The following is a 17,215-nucleotide window of genomic DNA, read 5'->3' as shown; positions in this document are numbered from 1 at the left end:
AATTTATTTATCCCATAGATAGCCTCTTCTTACCCTTAGAGCTGCATATGGAAACATTTTTCCATTAATCTGGAAAGCTAAAAAGCCTAGGCATACTATGCTTACTATGCTCTGTGGAATGAAATTAAGGACAGAGGTCATTCCTGAAGTACTCATATATGTCATGAGTTTAGTTCTGACTTCTCTGTCCACGACTAATAGTTCTGGTCTTCCACACCACCTGGTGCTTTTTTGCTTTGAGGGTTCCTGCCTTTGGTTCTTCATGGCAGTCTTCAGTTTTGCCTACATCCTTCTCCCTCCATCAAATTGATGATTTTTTTGTATCCTGGATGTAACTTTCTCAACATTCCTTGCTTGAGAACAGGCAAATACTCTGAACTGATGCCATCTCATACTCTGTGTCTGAAAGTTGATGGCAATCAACAATTTAAAGAATCAAGAACTTCAGTAGGTTTTTTTGGTTGAAGGAGTTGGCTTGATTCTGATTTGAAAACCACTTGAGTGTAGATTTGCAGGTTTTGCAGTGCATGGGAATAACACTGAACATGTAGCAGTGAACACATGGAGTACAAAAGGCTGTGTGAGTGCCTTACCTGCCCTTCTCCATGTATGAAACCTCTCTTGTGGATTTCTTCAGGAGAGGTAAGTAGCTTCCTTGAGTGATGCAACTAAGGGTTCATGATGTTTGTTGTGGGTCTGTCCTCAGCTCCCTATCATGATAAGGCAATAATTCTCCCTGACACTTTCTTACAGCTCTTGTGTTGTATGGATGCCTTGTGGTCCTTACATATGTTCAGTACATCAAGATTTGGCCAAACAAATGTGTATGGTAGAGCAGAGCCTCTGTGGATTGACCTGCTGCTCTGTAGCTGATGAGTAACATTGATTACAGTTATTTTTGGACAGGAGGGGCACTCTATCTTGTTCTTGATTTGTGCAGGAAGGGTTTGAGACCTCCACAGTAGTGTCAAATGTGACTGTAAATTATATGTAGACAGGCACCTGGTCCCACCTGGTCCTGGTGAATGTAGAGAGCTCAGGCAGAGGGATGTGCTGCTGTTACCACCCTCTTCCCCAGCCAAAAGGAGGGAGCCAGCAACCCCTTTATTAGCCTGACTTCTTTTGCCAGCTGTGTACACAGGGAATGTGGCAGTGCATGGTGCATGACATGGCCCAGGCTATGGGGAGCCCTGTTTACAAGCAGTGTGAGGTGCTGAAGCTGGCAGGAAAATATAACACTTTTGTGGAAAGTCTCTTCACTGTTTTTACAGTTGGCAACAAGGGCTGATGTACCTCATAGCTGCTGGCTTAAATCCAGCCTTGCTTGGTTGGTGCTTTTAAGTGATTGTTATGACATACAAAATGGTCCCAGTGTAGATCACACTCATGGGTGACTTGCTGGTTGTTCAGAACAACCAGCGAGCATTGAGACAAATAATGCTCTTAGTCATGATATTCCCAGAGCTGGAGGTGGTTTGGGTTTTGTTAGGAAGCTCATTCCTGCCACTTGTGTTGTGGTTGGTCTGCAGTTATTACCCAGTCTTTGGTATCTGGGATGATCACTTGAGTATATTTTAGAAGTGCAAATTTTGCCCTGAGCATGTAATATTTACAAGTTGAACTTGTAATTTCCATTCCATTACTCTGAAGTTAATTTAGACAACTCATAGCATGATTTTCTCCACTGGAGAAAATCCTTTAAATGCTACCTGGATAGTAGTTTCCTGTTGTTGAGAACATTTCCCCTGGTTATCTCTAAGCTAGCAACCGTATGGATGCAAGATGTTCACAGGCAAGCAGAATAATAAGACTTGTATTTAGAGTATTAAAGTTTGAGGCTGTAGAAATGTCATTTTCCTCTTGGGTAGAGCTGAATAAAATTCCAAAGTCATATGCTGCAAGACAACATCCATGTCACCCAAGATTGTCATTTTGCTTTGTTCTCACCCTTAGCACTTGAGAAATTGCAGTCTATTTTCTGTTTCATTAACCATCTTAACTTTTCTACCAAGTCTCAAAGAAAACATCTCAGTCACAATGAATGTCTGTACTGCTGGCAGAATGCTGGATTTTAATACATAGAGTAACCTTTTATGCAATGAGGAGTTGTAATAATATAAGAGCTGGATGTATTGCTTGATAAATCCCAGTTTGGGAGAATTTCTACAGCTTGTTTGGTAAGAATATATGCAAAATTCTATAGCTTCATTTGAAAGAGTGTTCCCAGTGATGGGGGCAGGGGAACTACTAGAGGATACATGGAGTAGCAAGGCTATGTGTCAGCCTGCTAGCAAGATGTGTCATTCCCTAGAGATTAGTTGGCAATACTCTGTTGATGTAATACAGAGTTATTCATTGCAAATGATGTTTGGAGATTGAGTCATAGTAAATACTAAGAAATTTGCATCTGTAGTTTGGGTACAAGCTTAGTCAAGAGTGACTTCTAAGCCTTAAATAGAAACACTACTACCAGCAGCAGTGTGTCACTGCCATGGGGATGTGGTCACTGTCCTGGTTGCTATGGTTGTTTTGGTTATGTATGAACATAGTTTGATGTTTGGAAACATCTTAAAAATCTCTTACTAATAACTGTAAATATCTATCAGACTTTCCCTGTGAAATCAGAAAAATGTAGATGTTTGAGATTAGAAATTTAAAAGGAATGTTTTATTCTCAAACATTAGTCTATGCTAAGGCCTTTATGAAACAATATTATTTTCAAATTATCACTTTAAAAGTTTAGATAAATGTTCATGCTGATCATTCTGTAAAAGTTTAACTGAAGATGTACTATGCTTGCTGGGCAAATGACGTGTAGCACTTGCTGGAATCTGCAATGCCTGAGGACTGAAGGACTGATCTTGTGCTACTTTCCAAACTGAACACTGAAGCTGTAACATTCTTCATTACATCACACACAACTTTAGTATAGAAGCAGAATCAGCATCATTAAGCATTATGTATGATGGAGAAGTTTAATGAAGGTTTTTCTAAACCTAATCATTTTCTGCTATGGCTGTAACTCTTAGTTACCATCTGCTTCTGGCCTTGTATCAGTGGCCTGAAGTGAGGGAGAAAAAAATTGTATGAGCTTGCTCAAGATCTTGCTCCTTGTAAAAATGTGCTACTATCATGCTTGGTCTGTCCTGTTCTATCAGTTTTCTGGTCAGTTAGGGGGATAGAACTGGCATTTGTCACTATTAACCTTGCTGAACCTACTGTGTTTTCCACTGAATTGGCCATCAGACTTGCACAGCCCACTTTCCCAAAGGCAGTTTTCCAGTCTTTCTGCTGTGTTGTAGGGAGGCTTAAAAAATAAGAGACTAACGTAGGGAAATAAATTCATGTCAGGTTTGTATTTACAGACTTTTAATTCCATAAAGTTGCAAGTCAGTTTTGATACTGTCAACACAGAGGGAAGAAATCCCTGCATCCCTAAATATCTGTGTATGGTTGCAAGGATGGGGAAGACTCTGGAGGAGAAGCTGTAGAAGTGGGTGAGGTCATTTGGCTTGTTCAGCCTGAAGTGAAGCAGAATAAATAAACTTTACAACTAGATATAGGTATGCAGTGGGTATGTATGTCAGTGCCCCCCACAAGCGAGATAGCTCTTGTGAAAACTTGTGCCCCGAGCCTCAGTCTGAGCCACATCTTTATTCACAAAGGTATTCCATATGCAATACACTGTACAACTTTGCCAGGCATATTCAACCCCTGGCCCCGCCTGCTCTCATCTCGCATGGTAAACAGATCCATGCCCTTCTGGGCATGTGTTGTTTGCTGTGGTGGTCTCTGAGGCTGAAGATTGTGGTCTTCCTCATGACTGAACTTTTGAACTTTTCTCTTTTGCGCATGTGCTTTTGGTCCCTTGGTGCTTATCTGAGTATGACTGTTGGCCTTGATTAGCTTGGAGACGGAGGAATCCCTTTATCTGGGCTCTTTGCATCCCTTGGTCTTCTCTGGTATTGTTCTTTATGCAAGAAGCTTCAGAAATTTGCATTTTCCTATGCCCTTTGTACTATGGCAGAGGTTTCTTAAGTAAAAAGGTTAAAATTCAACACATGGTTCTACAGGCTAAACTTTAAATGCTTAATTCATATTGCTAATTCAAGTGAACTCTAAAAATCTCTATTTCAGAAGGGGACTGAGAGAAGAACAGCCTACAACCTCCTCATGAAGGCAAGCAGGGGGGCAGTCACTGATGTCTTTCTGTGGTGACCACTGACAGGACTCGAGGAAATGGCATGATGTGGTCAGGGGAGGTTCAGGTTGGATATTAGGGAAAGGCTCTTCACCTTGAGGGTGTCTGGGCACTGGAACAGCTCCCCAGGGCAGAGCTCACAGCACCAGCCTGGCAGAGCTCCAGAAGCATTCAGACAATGCTCTCAGGCACACGGTGTGACTCCTCGGGTGTCCTGTGCAGGGCCAGGAGCTGGACTCCATGATCCTGGTGGGTCTCTTCCAACTCACCATAGTTTGTGATTCTATGAACAACATCTTGATTTAATGCATCCTTAAAGCTTGCTCGTTCACGAGTGTCCTTGACTGGACGCTGGCTGCTGCCTCTTCATCTAATTAGGCTTGAAAGTATACAATGATCTTACATCAGAGAAGATCCTGGCTTAAGACAATCTCGACACATTCCACATTTTGAAACAGCACCTAGCCCAGATGCTCACCACGCGTTTATGAGCTCCCCGATGCCTTCGAAGGGCACCGAACACCCCCGAGGCCAGCCCCATTCTCCCGGCAGAGCGCAGCCCGCCCCGCTGAGGGCGGTGCTGCCCCGCGCGGGGCCCGCCGGGAAGCGGCGCGCGCCGCCATGGCGCTGGCGGAGGAGGCGCTGCGCCGGCAGCTGGGCAAGGTGCGCGCGCCCGCGGCGAGCTGAGGGGAGGGGAGGGGGCGCGGGGGCGCTGAGGGAGGGCAGGGCGGAGGGAGCCGGCGGCAGGGGCAGCGCGGGGCCGGGATCCCGGCCGTGTCCTGGGGGCGGCTGCCGAGGGGTTCCCGTCCCCTCCTGTCCTGCCCCGTCCCGTCCTGCCCCGCCCCGTCCCTTTGCACCTCCGCATCCCGGTGTCTGCGCTGTCCTAATACAGCCGAGCTTTAAGTTGCGCCACGCATCAGTTTACCCCCGCCTGGTTCACGACTCAAACCTTACTTTTCACTCATCGGAAATCCATAACTTTTTTTTTCTTTTTTCTTTCTTTTTTTCTTTTCTTCTTTTTGTGGCATTCCCCGCGTTAGCACCTCCACGCCTTAGGAGCACAGGCGCGTTGTTGTAGCATCGCTCTGAGCGTTTTAATTCCCACGTGAGAAACAGGGGGGGTGTATTTAGGCTTCGGGCATGCCGAATAATTTTGGGTGCGAATTGAGGAAGGCCGGTATGTGAGTCACCCCGTAAATCTTGTGATCTTTGGAAGAGGACAAACTGCTTGATAGGAATGTTTTGTATTATGAATAGAAGGAGGCCACCTGGGGAAAGATGACTTTGGTTCCACAAGCAGGTATATCAACGCCTCCAAAAAATCCCTAAGTGTAGGTTGTGTAGACATTCATAATTAGGGAACATTGGATTCTTTTTTATTTTTTCTCTGCATGACTTTGCAGAATCCAGTGATGGGGAGAAGCTGGCTGAAAGGTGTTTTTTGTCAGTAGGTCTGTTTTCCTGTAGGCAGTAGAAAATAGCTGTGCCATGCCCACAGCTGTCACATTGCTGCTGGGGCAGCAGACCGAAGAGAAATTCGATTTTAGCTACTGTTTTGTGACAATTATTCCAGGGCAGTGAGCAGCTCTTTAGCCACTGTCAGACAGCAGTTTTGTTTGCTTAGGCAAGGGTTCCAAAAAAACAGCACCAGGTTTCCTAAATGAGAACCAGAGGCACTAATCTAGGAAATGAAAAATACTCTTTGTAACTTTGGGATGTGGGAGGATGCAAATCTCTTGGAAGTTCAGGTATTGGACTGGTTGGGGACAGTCTGAAGCAGCAGTAATTAATTTTCTCAGCTCTCAAGGAGAGCTTAAAAATGAAAAAAAAAATCCTAGATACTAATTACTTACACATTTGACACATTTGTGGAAAGTGACATGTTAGTAAACTCTTCTAAAATGTGTGCAGGTGGACCTGAGTTTAACTCTGTCAGTAAGAAAATAACCTCCTATTTATAATACTAAAAGTTATTATTACCTTCCCCTTCCCGTGTTTCTGCCTTCTATAGTGTCCTTTTCCCTAACTCTCATACAGAAGCCTTTGAAGTGAAACTTTTTTCCTTATTTTTTCCTCCCCCTTCGCAGTACAAGTTCAGAGACCTGACCATAGAAGAGCTGAAGGATGTTAGCAAGACCTACCCCAACTTCACCTTCTCCATGAACACATACAGTAAGAAGTGATACACTTACTCTGAACTATTTGTGGGGGTTCTTTCTTGCCATAAATGCAGGCTGTATGGAATAGAATGTGAACATATTTCTGTTGTGTTCCTGTCTTTATGTTGACTTGCAGTAAAATTTCTCATGCCTTGTTACTGTTCCTGAATGCTCTTCCAAGGATGCATACATAGAAATACCTTCGCAACTCATTTACTTCATCTTACTTCAACTTATCAGTAATTATAGAAGATTGATACTTTAAATTCTTTGTATGTAACACCATTTCCCCATATTTCATTTTTGTATTGAAAGTATTTTGATGGTTTTAGCTTATAGAGTTAGGTTTCCAGAATCCATCAGTCTGACTGGAAATTCCAACATCAGCATTACCCAGGACAAAGGGTTTTCAGACTAATGATGTGCTTAGTTGTACCAATGGAATTTCTGTTAAAATTCCATTAAGAAAGTACTTTAAAAGGTGGGGGGAATCTTAGTAATATTCTAGCCTTAATTCTTTCAGGAGCAGTGTATATGATTTCTAAAGAAAAGTCACTGTTAGATATTTGTAGTTGTGGATGGGATTGTTATGCCAGGTTTGAAAGGAGTTGTTGGTTTTTTTTGACTACATTTTTAATTTCAGCCTTTAAGGATGGATCCCAGAAGGACCTCCTGAATTTTAGTGGCACTGTTCCAGTGAAATATGGTAAGATAAATCAAATGTAATTTTCTTGGCAGTTATGAATCTAAATGTAGAATGTGTTGGGTACTGCCTCTTAACAGTTCACTGTGCAGTGTCTTCAAAGGGGACTAGAAAATATTTAGTTTGAATTGGCAGAAGTCACTTCTACTGCAGAAAGAAGTGCACAGATGCTGAAATAATGTGTTATTAATTAAACAAATAAATTGACTATTTAAAAAATAGTGTTGTTTGAGACCGTGTTGGCAAACTCTTTGATGCTAATGGAGCCTGTGAGAACTCTCTGAGACCTACACTTGTATAGACAGTGTCCAAAAATAACTTGTAAGCAATTTTTTATTTTCAACTTAAGCCTTTGAAGTCTGATGCAAAGCTCTTTATAGATGCTTTTTTGCACTAGGTGTTAAGTCATAAAATAAGAATGAAATACATGTAGGAAACCTTTATTTGCTGGATAAAGGGGACATGTTGGCTGAGAGAGGACCCTGGGAAGCAAAAGACCAACAGAGCTTTATATTAAGAAAGACACAATAAGTAACATTTCAAGTTGATCTGGTTTTATTAATTAGCCTAAGTAATATTTTCCAGTGTGAATCTGGAAGTGCTCTGTCAGGCTTTTTTCCTTTGTTACTACAAAGCGTGAATTACATCAGACACAAACTGGTCTTAAGTGCCTCTTCTCAGTGCAGAAGTTAGTAATGGCTTTTATTTCAGCAGGCAATTCCTATAACATCCCTGTCCGGCTGTGGATCCTGGATTCTCATCCCTTTGCTCCCCCCATTTGCTTCCTGAAGCCGACTGCAAACATGGGCATTGCAGTGGGGAAACACGTGGATGCACGGGGCAGGATTTATTTGCCCTACCTGCAGAACTGGAGCCATGTAAGAGGTGGGGTGGCTGACAGGGAGGGAAGCATTTGGGAATACTGCAGGGTATCATCTGGAGCTTTCAGGCAGTCTGAGGCTGGTGAAAGCACTTGGAAGTAATTGTAGTGAAAAAAGGGACTGATTCTTTACAAAGCAATGTAAGCCTCGTGATACTTTCCTGCTGTCCCAGTTCAGTATCCCTCAGGAAAGTTCGGTGGTACTTTCTGCCTTTTGGGTATATCTTTTCTTTGGCAGAAATCTGAAACAGCACAGAGATTCAAAAGTCAGTGCTGTTGCTAAATGATTTTATTCACTGTATTAAATTACTCACTTAAATATGACTGCCAGGCCAGTAAAAATTATTTAATGAATACCAACTTTTTGAAATGAATGGGCTGTATTTTACATTATTGATACAGAAATTCCTAAGGGAACTTCTGTTAACTTCACAGTGTGTTTTGCCTGGAGGAGGACTGAGATGCCAGAACTCTGGACAGTTGACCTCATCTAAGAAGACTGAACTAATTTCTCTTTAGCTAGGATTTGTCTCTTTTATAATACTGGATGTGGCTATATCAAAGGCTTCCATATATTCAATGGATGCCTTCAAAAACTACTAGCACTGGTAATTTCAATTTTAGAATTCATTTTGTTGAATTCCTCATACTCCTGTCTGGAAAGCATCTTCTCAATGTGATGCTTTTCTCTCCCTTGGGTGTTTGTGTAAATGTTAAGAGCATCAGTATTTATAATTTGATTAAATTTTGTGTGGCTCTGGCAGTTCATAGCTGATACCACTACATGAAGTAGCTGTTCAGCTGTTTTGTCTTCTGTTTGTCTGCTGTATTTCAGCCTAAATCAACTCTCACTGGATTAATCAAGGAAATGATTGCAAAGTTTGAGGAAGAGCTCCCTTTGTACTCACTGTCATCTTCTGATGCAGCCAGGCAATCAGAACTTCTCTCCTATATTGCAAAGATTACTGAAGGTGGGGATGTTTTCATGGACTCGTTTCTAATGTTCTTATAAAATACATTCACTTACTGTCATTACCTGATGTCACAAAGAAACCTACATGGTTTATATTTTACAAATTTTATGGCTATGGTCTGTATGCACACCTGTAACAGCAGCAAAGGGAGTGCTGGTTTTGTGGTATCAGTGTTTAGCTTCTTGCTATTGTCATGCTTGTGTATTTCTACTTAGTGAAAAAAACATTCCTGTCTAGAGAGGAATATTTGTTTTACACCTTGCAAGTTGTGAGGGGTTTTCTGTGCTCAGTCTTGACTGCTGTTTTGAAAAAGTCCATGTAACTTGATTTAACTCTGGCACAACCATGATCCTTTATGAAGCAGCAATACTTGTATTGATACAGTGTGGACCAGCACCCAAGTTTGTGGTTTTCTTTTAATTGCAGGAGAGACTGACATGAAATCAAGGAGTAAAACTGGAAGAAATGAAGGATGTTTTAACAAAATTACTGTTGTTGGAGCTGGAGATCTTGGCATTGCATGTGTACTAGCAGTTGCAGCAAAGGTACAGAATTACTAAAAATAGCAAGAGACCTGATGAAGAGAGAGGATTTCAATCTAGTTCTAAGGAATACCTCATCACTTTTAACACTGTCACTGCATAGGTCATTTGTCTCTTCAGTTAACTTAGCAGCACACAGAGGAGTTCGTTTTCTGCCCTGGTTTCTCAGTCAGCTTTTTTTATTCAAAGGGTTGAGTATTGAATTCACTTACTTTGAAAATCCCTAAAGGATTCTTATCTCAGCAGTAGCCTCTTAAAACTGGCATCTCCTAGTTCCCTGGAAAAGGATAATCTGTAGATTGGCTGTACTTCATCACAGCTGTATGTTACAACAGTGACAGTATATTTTAACAGTATTTTTTAGCAACAGTAATTTTTGACTTCCCAAAGATAGTTTAGGAAGTCTAGCTGGAAAAAACACATTACAAAACAAACAAAAAACTCACAAAACCAAGTCCATTTCCTTTTGATTTGGCAGTAATTTTGACCAGTAATTTTGTTTGATTTGTGCACAATACAGCAAACAATGAAATAGGAAGAATTTTGGTTTTTGTTCCTCCATCCCACACAAACGAGTTTTGTTTTGGTTTATCTGTATTCTGATCTGTATTATTTTTATTCATATAGGATGTTGCAGACAAGGTGGTTCTTTTGGATCTTTCTGAAGGTGCAGCAAAAGGAGGGACCATGGATTTGGAGATTTTTGCTGTGCCAAATGTGGAGATCAGCAAAGGTACAAGATGTTGTGTCTGGAACAGGAGTGGGTGCTGTGATGTGTGTATTGTGCTCATTTTAACAAGATCAGGACATCTAGGGAGATACAGTGGCACATGGGCTGTGTTTTTTTAAAAGTCTGTACTTGCAGGTGAGAGGCTAATGCTGAAATTGGACTCATGCAGAAATACAGAGAAGCCAAGCTAGAACTTCTTTGTCATGGGCAGAGAGAGGGAGGGAAGGGGGAAAAAATATTTGCATAGAAGTTAGTGAAGGCTGTGAAAGCAGTGTTCAAAAGGCTGATAAATAAAGGTGTGTTTCAAAGTGCTGCTTTTCTAGCTTGATGTTCATTAAACATGCACATGGCCAATAGTGAGTCTTTGATCTCTATCATTGCTACTCAAACAATGAGTTCTTAATAACCTTGTCTTCAGTCAGCTGTGAGCATACAAATCAACAGAGTCAGTGTCATGTCTCTCTAATTAATGATTAGTTGTAGCCTTTGATGGTTGCAGAGGTTGAGGCCATGCAGCTCAGAAGTTTTCCCACAGGGAAAGCTGGAGCTGAATTGAGTAACATTCTTCCTTCCTTATGTGTCATATTTCCACCTTCCTTGCACCCTTTGCGAGATGAAATGAGGGGTTTTCTTGTGCTTCTCTTTTAATTTATCTTATTTTGGGGACAGGGACTGGTTCTGGTTCCACCAGGCATCTTTGTGGCTTATTCTGCAGAAACCTGGCATTGCCTGCTGTACTTGGATCCTTTGATCTTATCTTGCAGGTTTTACTGCTAGCACACCTTTTTGCCTGAACCCTGGTTGTGCAACTGTTCCACAAATCTGTTCGTGCCTCTCTGGTTGCCTCTTGTATGTTTGCATTTAGCTGTGGTATAAGAAGCTTGGTAGTGTTACAATACTACAAAATGCTTGTATACTGACACCTGCTATTTTAGTGTGTTTATATCTAGTTTTGGGGCAAGCTGGTATTAATTATATCTTGCTTAATATGGTTTTAATTTTTCAGTGCATTAGACCTCTGCTTTGGCTTCAGCTGGTTACAAAAGTGGTGCAACAGGCAAATCACCTTATTTCTGTGTCCAGGCTGATCACCTGTGTGGCACTCATATATTCAGAGATACCTGCTCAAGGCTGCTTTGACTTATAAATTCCTGCAGCAAGTGTGGTTGTGTGTTTCTTTGAGCTAATAAGTATAATTTGTCTTTTATTTGAGTTAATAAATAGACTTTGGGAGTGGTTTTCACATGTCTACATGCCTTTGATTAAGGTAGAAGATCAAAAAATAAAGAAGAAGCTTCAGATAAAAAGTCTTTCCCCTTCTTTAACAGATGGAATAAAAATTAAGGAGACTTTTCATGGATTTTTTTTTTCTTTCTTGCCAAGAAAACTTGGAAAAGCTTATCTGTCAAAGCTGTCTAGATGTTTTCTGGTCTCTGCTCTGTAACCTTGGGCAAATTGTAGTCTATCTTTTGTGTTTGACACCTATAAAACAGGAAAGTAGCTCTGTGGGAGAGCTGTGTTTTATAAGTGCTGTGGAAGAGCCCTAAATTCCACACTGGGGGATATGAGGGGGACAGGAGTCAAAGAATCCCTACTTAAGCTGGATGCTGTAGTTCAGCCTTTAGAACAGCTCTTGGATTTGCATCCAAAAATCAGTAGAATTACATAAATGTCAAAATTTATTTTCTTTATATTTTCAGATTTTTCTGCTTCAGCTGATTCCAAAGTTGTGGTGCTTACAGTGAATTCTCTGGGTAATGCTCAGACTTACCTCGATGTCATACAGAGCAATGTGGATTTGTTCAGAGGAATTATTCCAGCAGTATCCCACTACAGTCAGAATGCTGTTCTCCTTGTTGCTTCTCATCCAGGTATGCTGGTACTTTGCATAATGTTCTGCCCCTCACCTGGCTTTTTCTCTGGCCTGTTTTAAAAATATGTTACTGCTGAATGCACCCGGTTAGTCACAAATTCTTGCTACTCTGAAAGATGTTTTCCTTTTCAGCTTTGAGCAGGACACTGTCTTTGAGGGTTTTTTCTTTACTGTTACCAAGATAAAAGAAAATAATGTACTTTGTTTTGTGTAACAGGTATGTATTTCTGTCTGTTTCTGTGCATAGTTTCAACCTGTGTCTACATCATTAGCATCCATTGGCTGTTGTCTTGTCACTTGTGAATTTTATATGCACATTTCTCCTTGCAGGAAGGGTAGATCCATGTGGGTTAAGTGCCATATGATCACACAGGCCACTCAGATACAAAGTATAGCATTAATAGTGAATATTGCAGCTAGATTTTGGTGGAATGTTTAAATTTCCAAACAAAGACAAAGCAAAATCACTACTTAGGAAAGGGAAAGAAGTGTGAGCCTCTATCCTGTAATGCATTGAAGACAGCTCTTCTTACTCTCTTACCATTATTGTTCTTATTTTTTCACTTCTTCCCCACCTGACTTTGTGTTTTAGGTTGAAATAAACCACCAATATGTTCCCACATGTTTATGCCTTTTCTAAAGTAAAGAAGTCCAGAGTTTTTCATAATGCTGATTCAAAAGTTGCAGTTGAGTTGAATTTTGAGTGGTCCTTCATTGACAACATGATTTTTTTCTTTGACATTTAGTTGAAGTAATGACATTTGTGTCATGGAAGCTGAGCTCATTTCCCAAAAGCAGAGTAATTGGAGTTGGTGCCAACCTCGATTCAGAGAGATTTCGGTACATTCTCACCAACCTTTTGAAAGCAGAGGTGCTGGCAAAAGATGCCTGGGTTATTGGTGAACAAGGGGAAGACAAAGGTAAAGTGATGCTTTTTTATGACCATGAGCATGTAACGTCCTGGCAGGGCCTAAGTAACTGAATAATGAAAGAATAATTGTGAAAAGTAATGAAGATAATGAGAAAACTAATAAGAAGAGTGGCTAATTCTCATTTTAATGGCTTTAAGTAATACAGTTTTGGGGTACCAAAGTCTGTAGACCTGGAGTAGTAGCCAAAAGTATTTGCCATTTGTCACAGAAAAAAAACAAACCTACTTAAAACAAACCACAACCTCACATGCTTTTTTGTTGTTGTTTCTATTCAGTACCATCATGGACCAGCTGTAATGTAGCTGCAAATCAAACAGAAGCAATGGCTGCTCGTAACTCAAGGGAAAAGGTGGCTAACAGGTAGCACCATTATAACCATTATTTTCCTTCATGTTTAGGCACTTGATTTGGCACTTGTTTACATGTTCTTCAGCTCTTTATGAAGTGGGGCAAGCTTGCTCTAAAATGTTCATACATTGAGTTTTTTGGAAATTGTAGATCAAGTTGTCATTCACTTTTATGGATCTGTATTTGGCCACTGTTTTTCTGAAATTCTTACTGACATTGTGCCTGTGGCAATGTAAGGAGACACCACAATATACAGCAGAATATCAGAGCTGTTTGATTGTGTATTTAAAACAAATCCTAGATGAGCCTTCTGGCCCACTTTGCTCAGACATTGTTTTGGAAGCATTTGCTTCAAAGTCAAGCACCAGTTTGGACGAATTTAACTGATTTAATTATCAGTTACACCTCTTGACAGAAAAGTGAATTGTTACAATATAGAGAAAAAATATTGTAAAGAAATTCTTTTCAGCAATTCTGTTCTATTGTGTTGTTTTCCAAAATAGAAAATTATATTTTTACCTGGTACACTCAAACCTGTATTTTGGGTTTTACATAAAAACCAAAATAAAAATAATTACAATCTCAACATCACGTTTTTCTGCTTTTCCTGGTTTATGTGTAGAGCTATGGAAGTCCTAAAGGGAAAAGGTCAGAGATCTTGGTCTGTTGGGCTCTCAGTTGCTGATTTGGTTGACAGCATTCTGAAAGATAAAAGAAAGGTTCATTCTGTATCCACTCTAGCAAAGGTAAATGTGTTATTTATACCTTTTGGTTGGCACTGTAATTATATTATTTATACCAGATATGACCAGATATTAATTTTAGCAGCACAGACATCTCATTGTTCTGAAGTAGTGCTACTGCCATTACTTTCTTCCAACAACAGCTCTCAACCCTAGTCTGAAAATGAGCAAAAATCACTTGCTGTTTTTACTTGAAACCAATAGTAAAAGTGGATTATTCTCCTAAAAATACCAGTCCAAGGAGAAAATCCATTTAAGGTTGCTGCCCAGCACCCCTGGACTAGCTGGATTTGGCAAATGAAAAGTGAGTTGTAGTTCCAGAGTGCTTAGTATTAAATGTAGGCTTTTTTAGGAGCCAAAAGAATTTTGCATCTTTTCTGAAAGTATAAAATGCGTTTTCTGCCAGCATTTTATTTGATTGAGTTTGAAACAGCTGCAGCTGCTTTTTTTACTCTTTAGTACTTTCCTTAAGAGGAGAAGATTATGAAGCAATAGTTAACTTAAAACTGTAGACTGGATTTTGTTTGAAGTTTCTCCTGAGAGGCTTCACTAAAGCATTAGGTCATTCCATATGATTGGAAAACCCATGTAGAAACATTTATTTATTACTTCAATTTAGAGCCTTCAGAAGGACAATTTGCATGTTCCTGTGCAGGGAAATTGAGCTGGCTGCTTATTTTATTGAGTACAAGCACATATCTAATTAAATCATTATGTTTGAAGTGAAGTTTTTAATCATTCCTGAGCTAAATATGGATACAGAGGAGTCACAGATCTCTTAAAGTATCTATAGAATGTAAAATGTCCCAGATTACAAAAATAAACACAATCTGCAGTGTAAACTTGAATTATAGGGATAAAAGTTTGATAAAGTCTTTTGCAGAATCTGTATGGGATCAATATTTGAGAAATATTCCCCAGTTCTTTGGCTGCATTATTTAATTTATTTTGTTCAGTCCTAAAAGAACTGATACTGTACTATGAAGTGTTCCTGCTTGTTCTAGCTAAGAAATGGTGTTTAGTGGTATAAACTTTGTCTGCATTATAGACATCTATCTATCTATCTTGGAAAATTCCCCAGTTGTGGCATGGTTCACAAATTTTTATCTGCACAGTAATATTTTACAGTTTCTATACAGTAACCCACTGCACAGTATCTAAAATTAATAGAATTTGACCTACCCAGACATGCCATATGTTGGAATATCCTTGCTTAATTAAAATAATCAAGTCATTTTGTGTAATTGTATGCTTTTGTATAGTTGCAGCATAAATAAGTAACTGTGTGTGACAGTGTTCTCTGTGTTGTTTCAGGGCTGTTGCAATATAAACAGTGAAGTATTCTTAAGTCTCCCATGTGTTCTTGGAACCAGTGGAGTGATTGAAATGGTCAGACTGGAGGAAGACCCACTGGTGCAGGAGAAACTGCAAAGCAGTGCAGGCTCAATTCATGACCTTCAGCAGCAGCTGAAACTGTAAGGAAGCACAAGGGAAGCCTCTGTGTCTGCTCACTCAAGTTGGAGATCTGCAAGGCAGAAGAGGTTGCTTCATATATAAGGATTTCTGTAGAAAACAGGAAGCTTTGTTACTTTACTTTCCAAAAGTGCTTTCTCAGTTTAGGTTTAAATAATTTAATACCGCACTTTATGGCAATTTTTTCTTTGTAAAGTGCACTTTTGGTAGCCAAAATGAGGCAGGTAACACACAAGAATATTTTACCTAAATTCAGGTGGCACTTGCCTGTGGGTTTTGGCTGCCAGTTATAGCCTGATTCTTGGGTTATTCTCAGCTTTTTGCACCTCTTTACGGGGCAAAAGAGAGGGGCTTACCCAGCTCTGCAGAAACTCCAGCATGCACAGCCCACTTGAACCCTCCCTCGTGGCTTTTAAATGCTGTGTCTGAGGCTTGTTTAGGGTACAGTCACACTCCAGCTCCACAGGCACTGGGGATGCAATTCCATAGCTCCATCTTCTGTGGCTGAAGATGTTCTTATGTCAATGGACTCCTGGTATTTTGCTATTTCCTAAGGGGAACGTGGTGTTCACAGTATCCTTCAAACCTGAACTGTTGGCTATGGATTTCTGTTCACACTTTATCATGTTTGAAATACTCCAATCACGACTTGCTTGCTTTTATTTTGTGAGGACGTTCAGAGCACTAAAGCACCTGCAGTTCTCACTACACACATGCAGCACTGGAACAGGGGCTCTTCCTGAATGGGAGGAGCAGGAGCTGGGCTTCAAATAAAAATAAAAGATGAAATCCAGCAGTTGAACAGCACAGGAGTATCTGCACATTCAGATGTCAAACCAAAGCTGGCTGGGAGCTTTACATCATCCTCAGGAGAAAGGCAACAGAACCTGTAACCCTCTTCCCTGGAGACCAAGGATGTGATGAAAAAGCAGGATGTGGATTTGTAGGTAAAAACCAGATGGTTTTGAGATCAAGGGGTTTTTTGGGTTCTAACCTCTTGATTTACTGCTGGTAAAAGACCGTGTTACTCCTGATTATACCTCAGCATCACATGGCAGGCACAGGAGACTTGGGCTCCACTCCTGCTGTGTGCAGCTTAGGAATGTCATTCCACATTTACACTTTGAGGGGTAGCTGGTTGGAAATTTTCCAAATATTGTTGGAAAATTTTCAGATATTGCTGGAAATTTGTTCTGAGCAAAAGTAGGGTCTGTGGCAGAGCAAAAGATCTGATCCTTTGTGCCTTCCAGTTCCATCTCACAAAGAGCCACACATGCAGGGAGTTCTGAGTGTATACTGATCTCAGAACTGGATTAACCATGGAAAGAAAAAACCTTCAGTAATTCAGACCTTTCTTTTTTTTAAATACCCAAATGTCTTTCACTGTAGTGGTTAATAATGGGGCAAAATTAGTGATGGCTGCAGGTAACCAACTTTGCTGCTATATTTTTTAAAAGCTGCACTTTGGGGTTTGGTTTTTTCACTTACTTTAAAAAAAAACCCTATGAATTTAAGGTTTTACATTCTTTTTCATGGTGCTGTTTCTCATCTGTCGAGCATTTATTTTCATGCGAATACTCAAGCTGTTGTTTATTTACTTTGGTGATTATGTAATAATTTTAAGCTTAAAGCGCTGCGAGCTCTTACGGGCGTGTTT

The 17,215-nt window shown here is 40.3% G+C and overlaps 1 protein-coding gene across 5 annotated transcripts; it reads left to right on the top strand.

The window, feature by feature from the left end:
- Positions 1 to 4,756: 4,756 nt before the first annotated feature.
- Positions 4,757 to 17,204, top strand: UEVLD (UEV and lactate/malate dehyrogenase domains). 5 transcript variants are annotated; one of them, XM_054635859.2, is made up of 12 exons: positions 4,758 to 4,864; positions 6,289 to 6,373; positions 7,004 to 7,066; positions 7,778 to 7,941; positions 8,779 to 8,914; positions 9,344 to 9,462; positions 10,087 to 10,192; positions 11,890 to 12,060; positions 12,809 to 12,982; positions 13,270 to 13,354; positions 13,965 to 14,088; positions 15,400 to 17,204. In XM_054635859.2, exons 1-12 carry the CDS (start codon positions 4,823 to 4,825, stop codon positions 15,562 to 15,564), a joined length of 1,434 nt encoding a protein of 477 aa, XP_054491834.2. In that variant the 5' UTR covers positions 4,758 to 4,822; the 3' UTR covers positions 15,565 to 17,204. The 5 variants fall into 5 exon arrangements, with proteins under 5 accessions (XP_077036002.1, XP_054491834.2, XP_077035999.1 ...); XM_077179884.1 differs by having other exon boundaries at positions 7,775 to 7,941; XM_077179885.1 differs by lacking the exon at positions 4,758 to 4,864 and adding an exon at positions 5,356 to 5,378 and having other exon boundaries at positions 7,775 to 7,941.
- Positions 17,205 to 17,215: the final 11 nt, after the last annotated feature.

The sequence above is a fragment of the Agelaius phoeniceus genome, chromosome 6 (genome assembly GCF_051311805.1).
Source record: "Agelaius phoeniceus isolate bAgePho1 chromosome 6, bAgePho1.hap1, whole genome shotgun sequence".
Lineage (NCBI taxonomy): Eukaryota > Metazoa > Chordata > Aves > Passeriformes > Icteridae > Agelaius > Agelaius phoeniceus.
The sequence above is the reverse complement of the archived record's forward strand: the minus strand, read 5'-3'. Positions and strand labels throughout refer to the sequence as shown.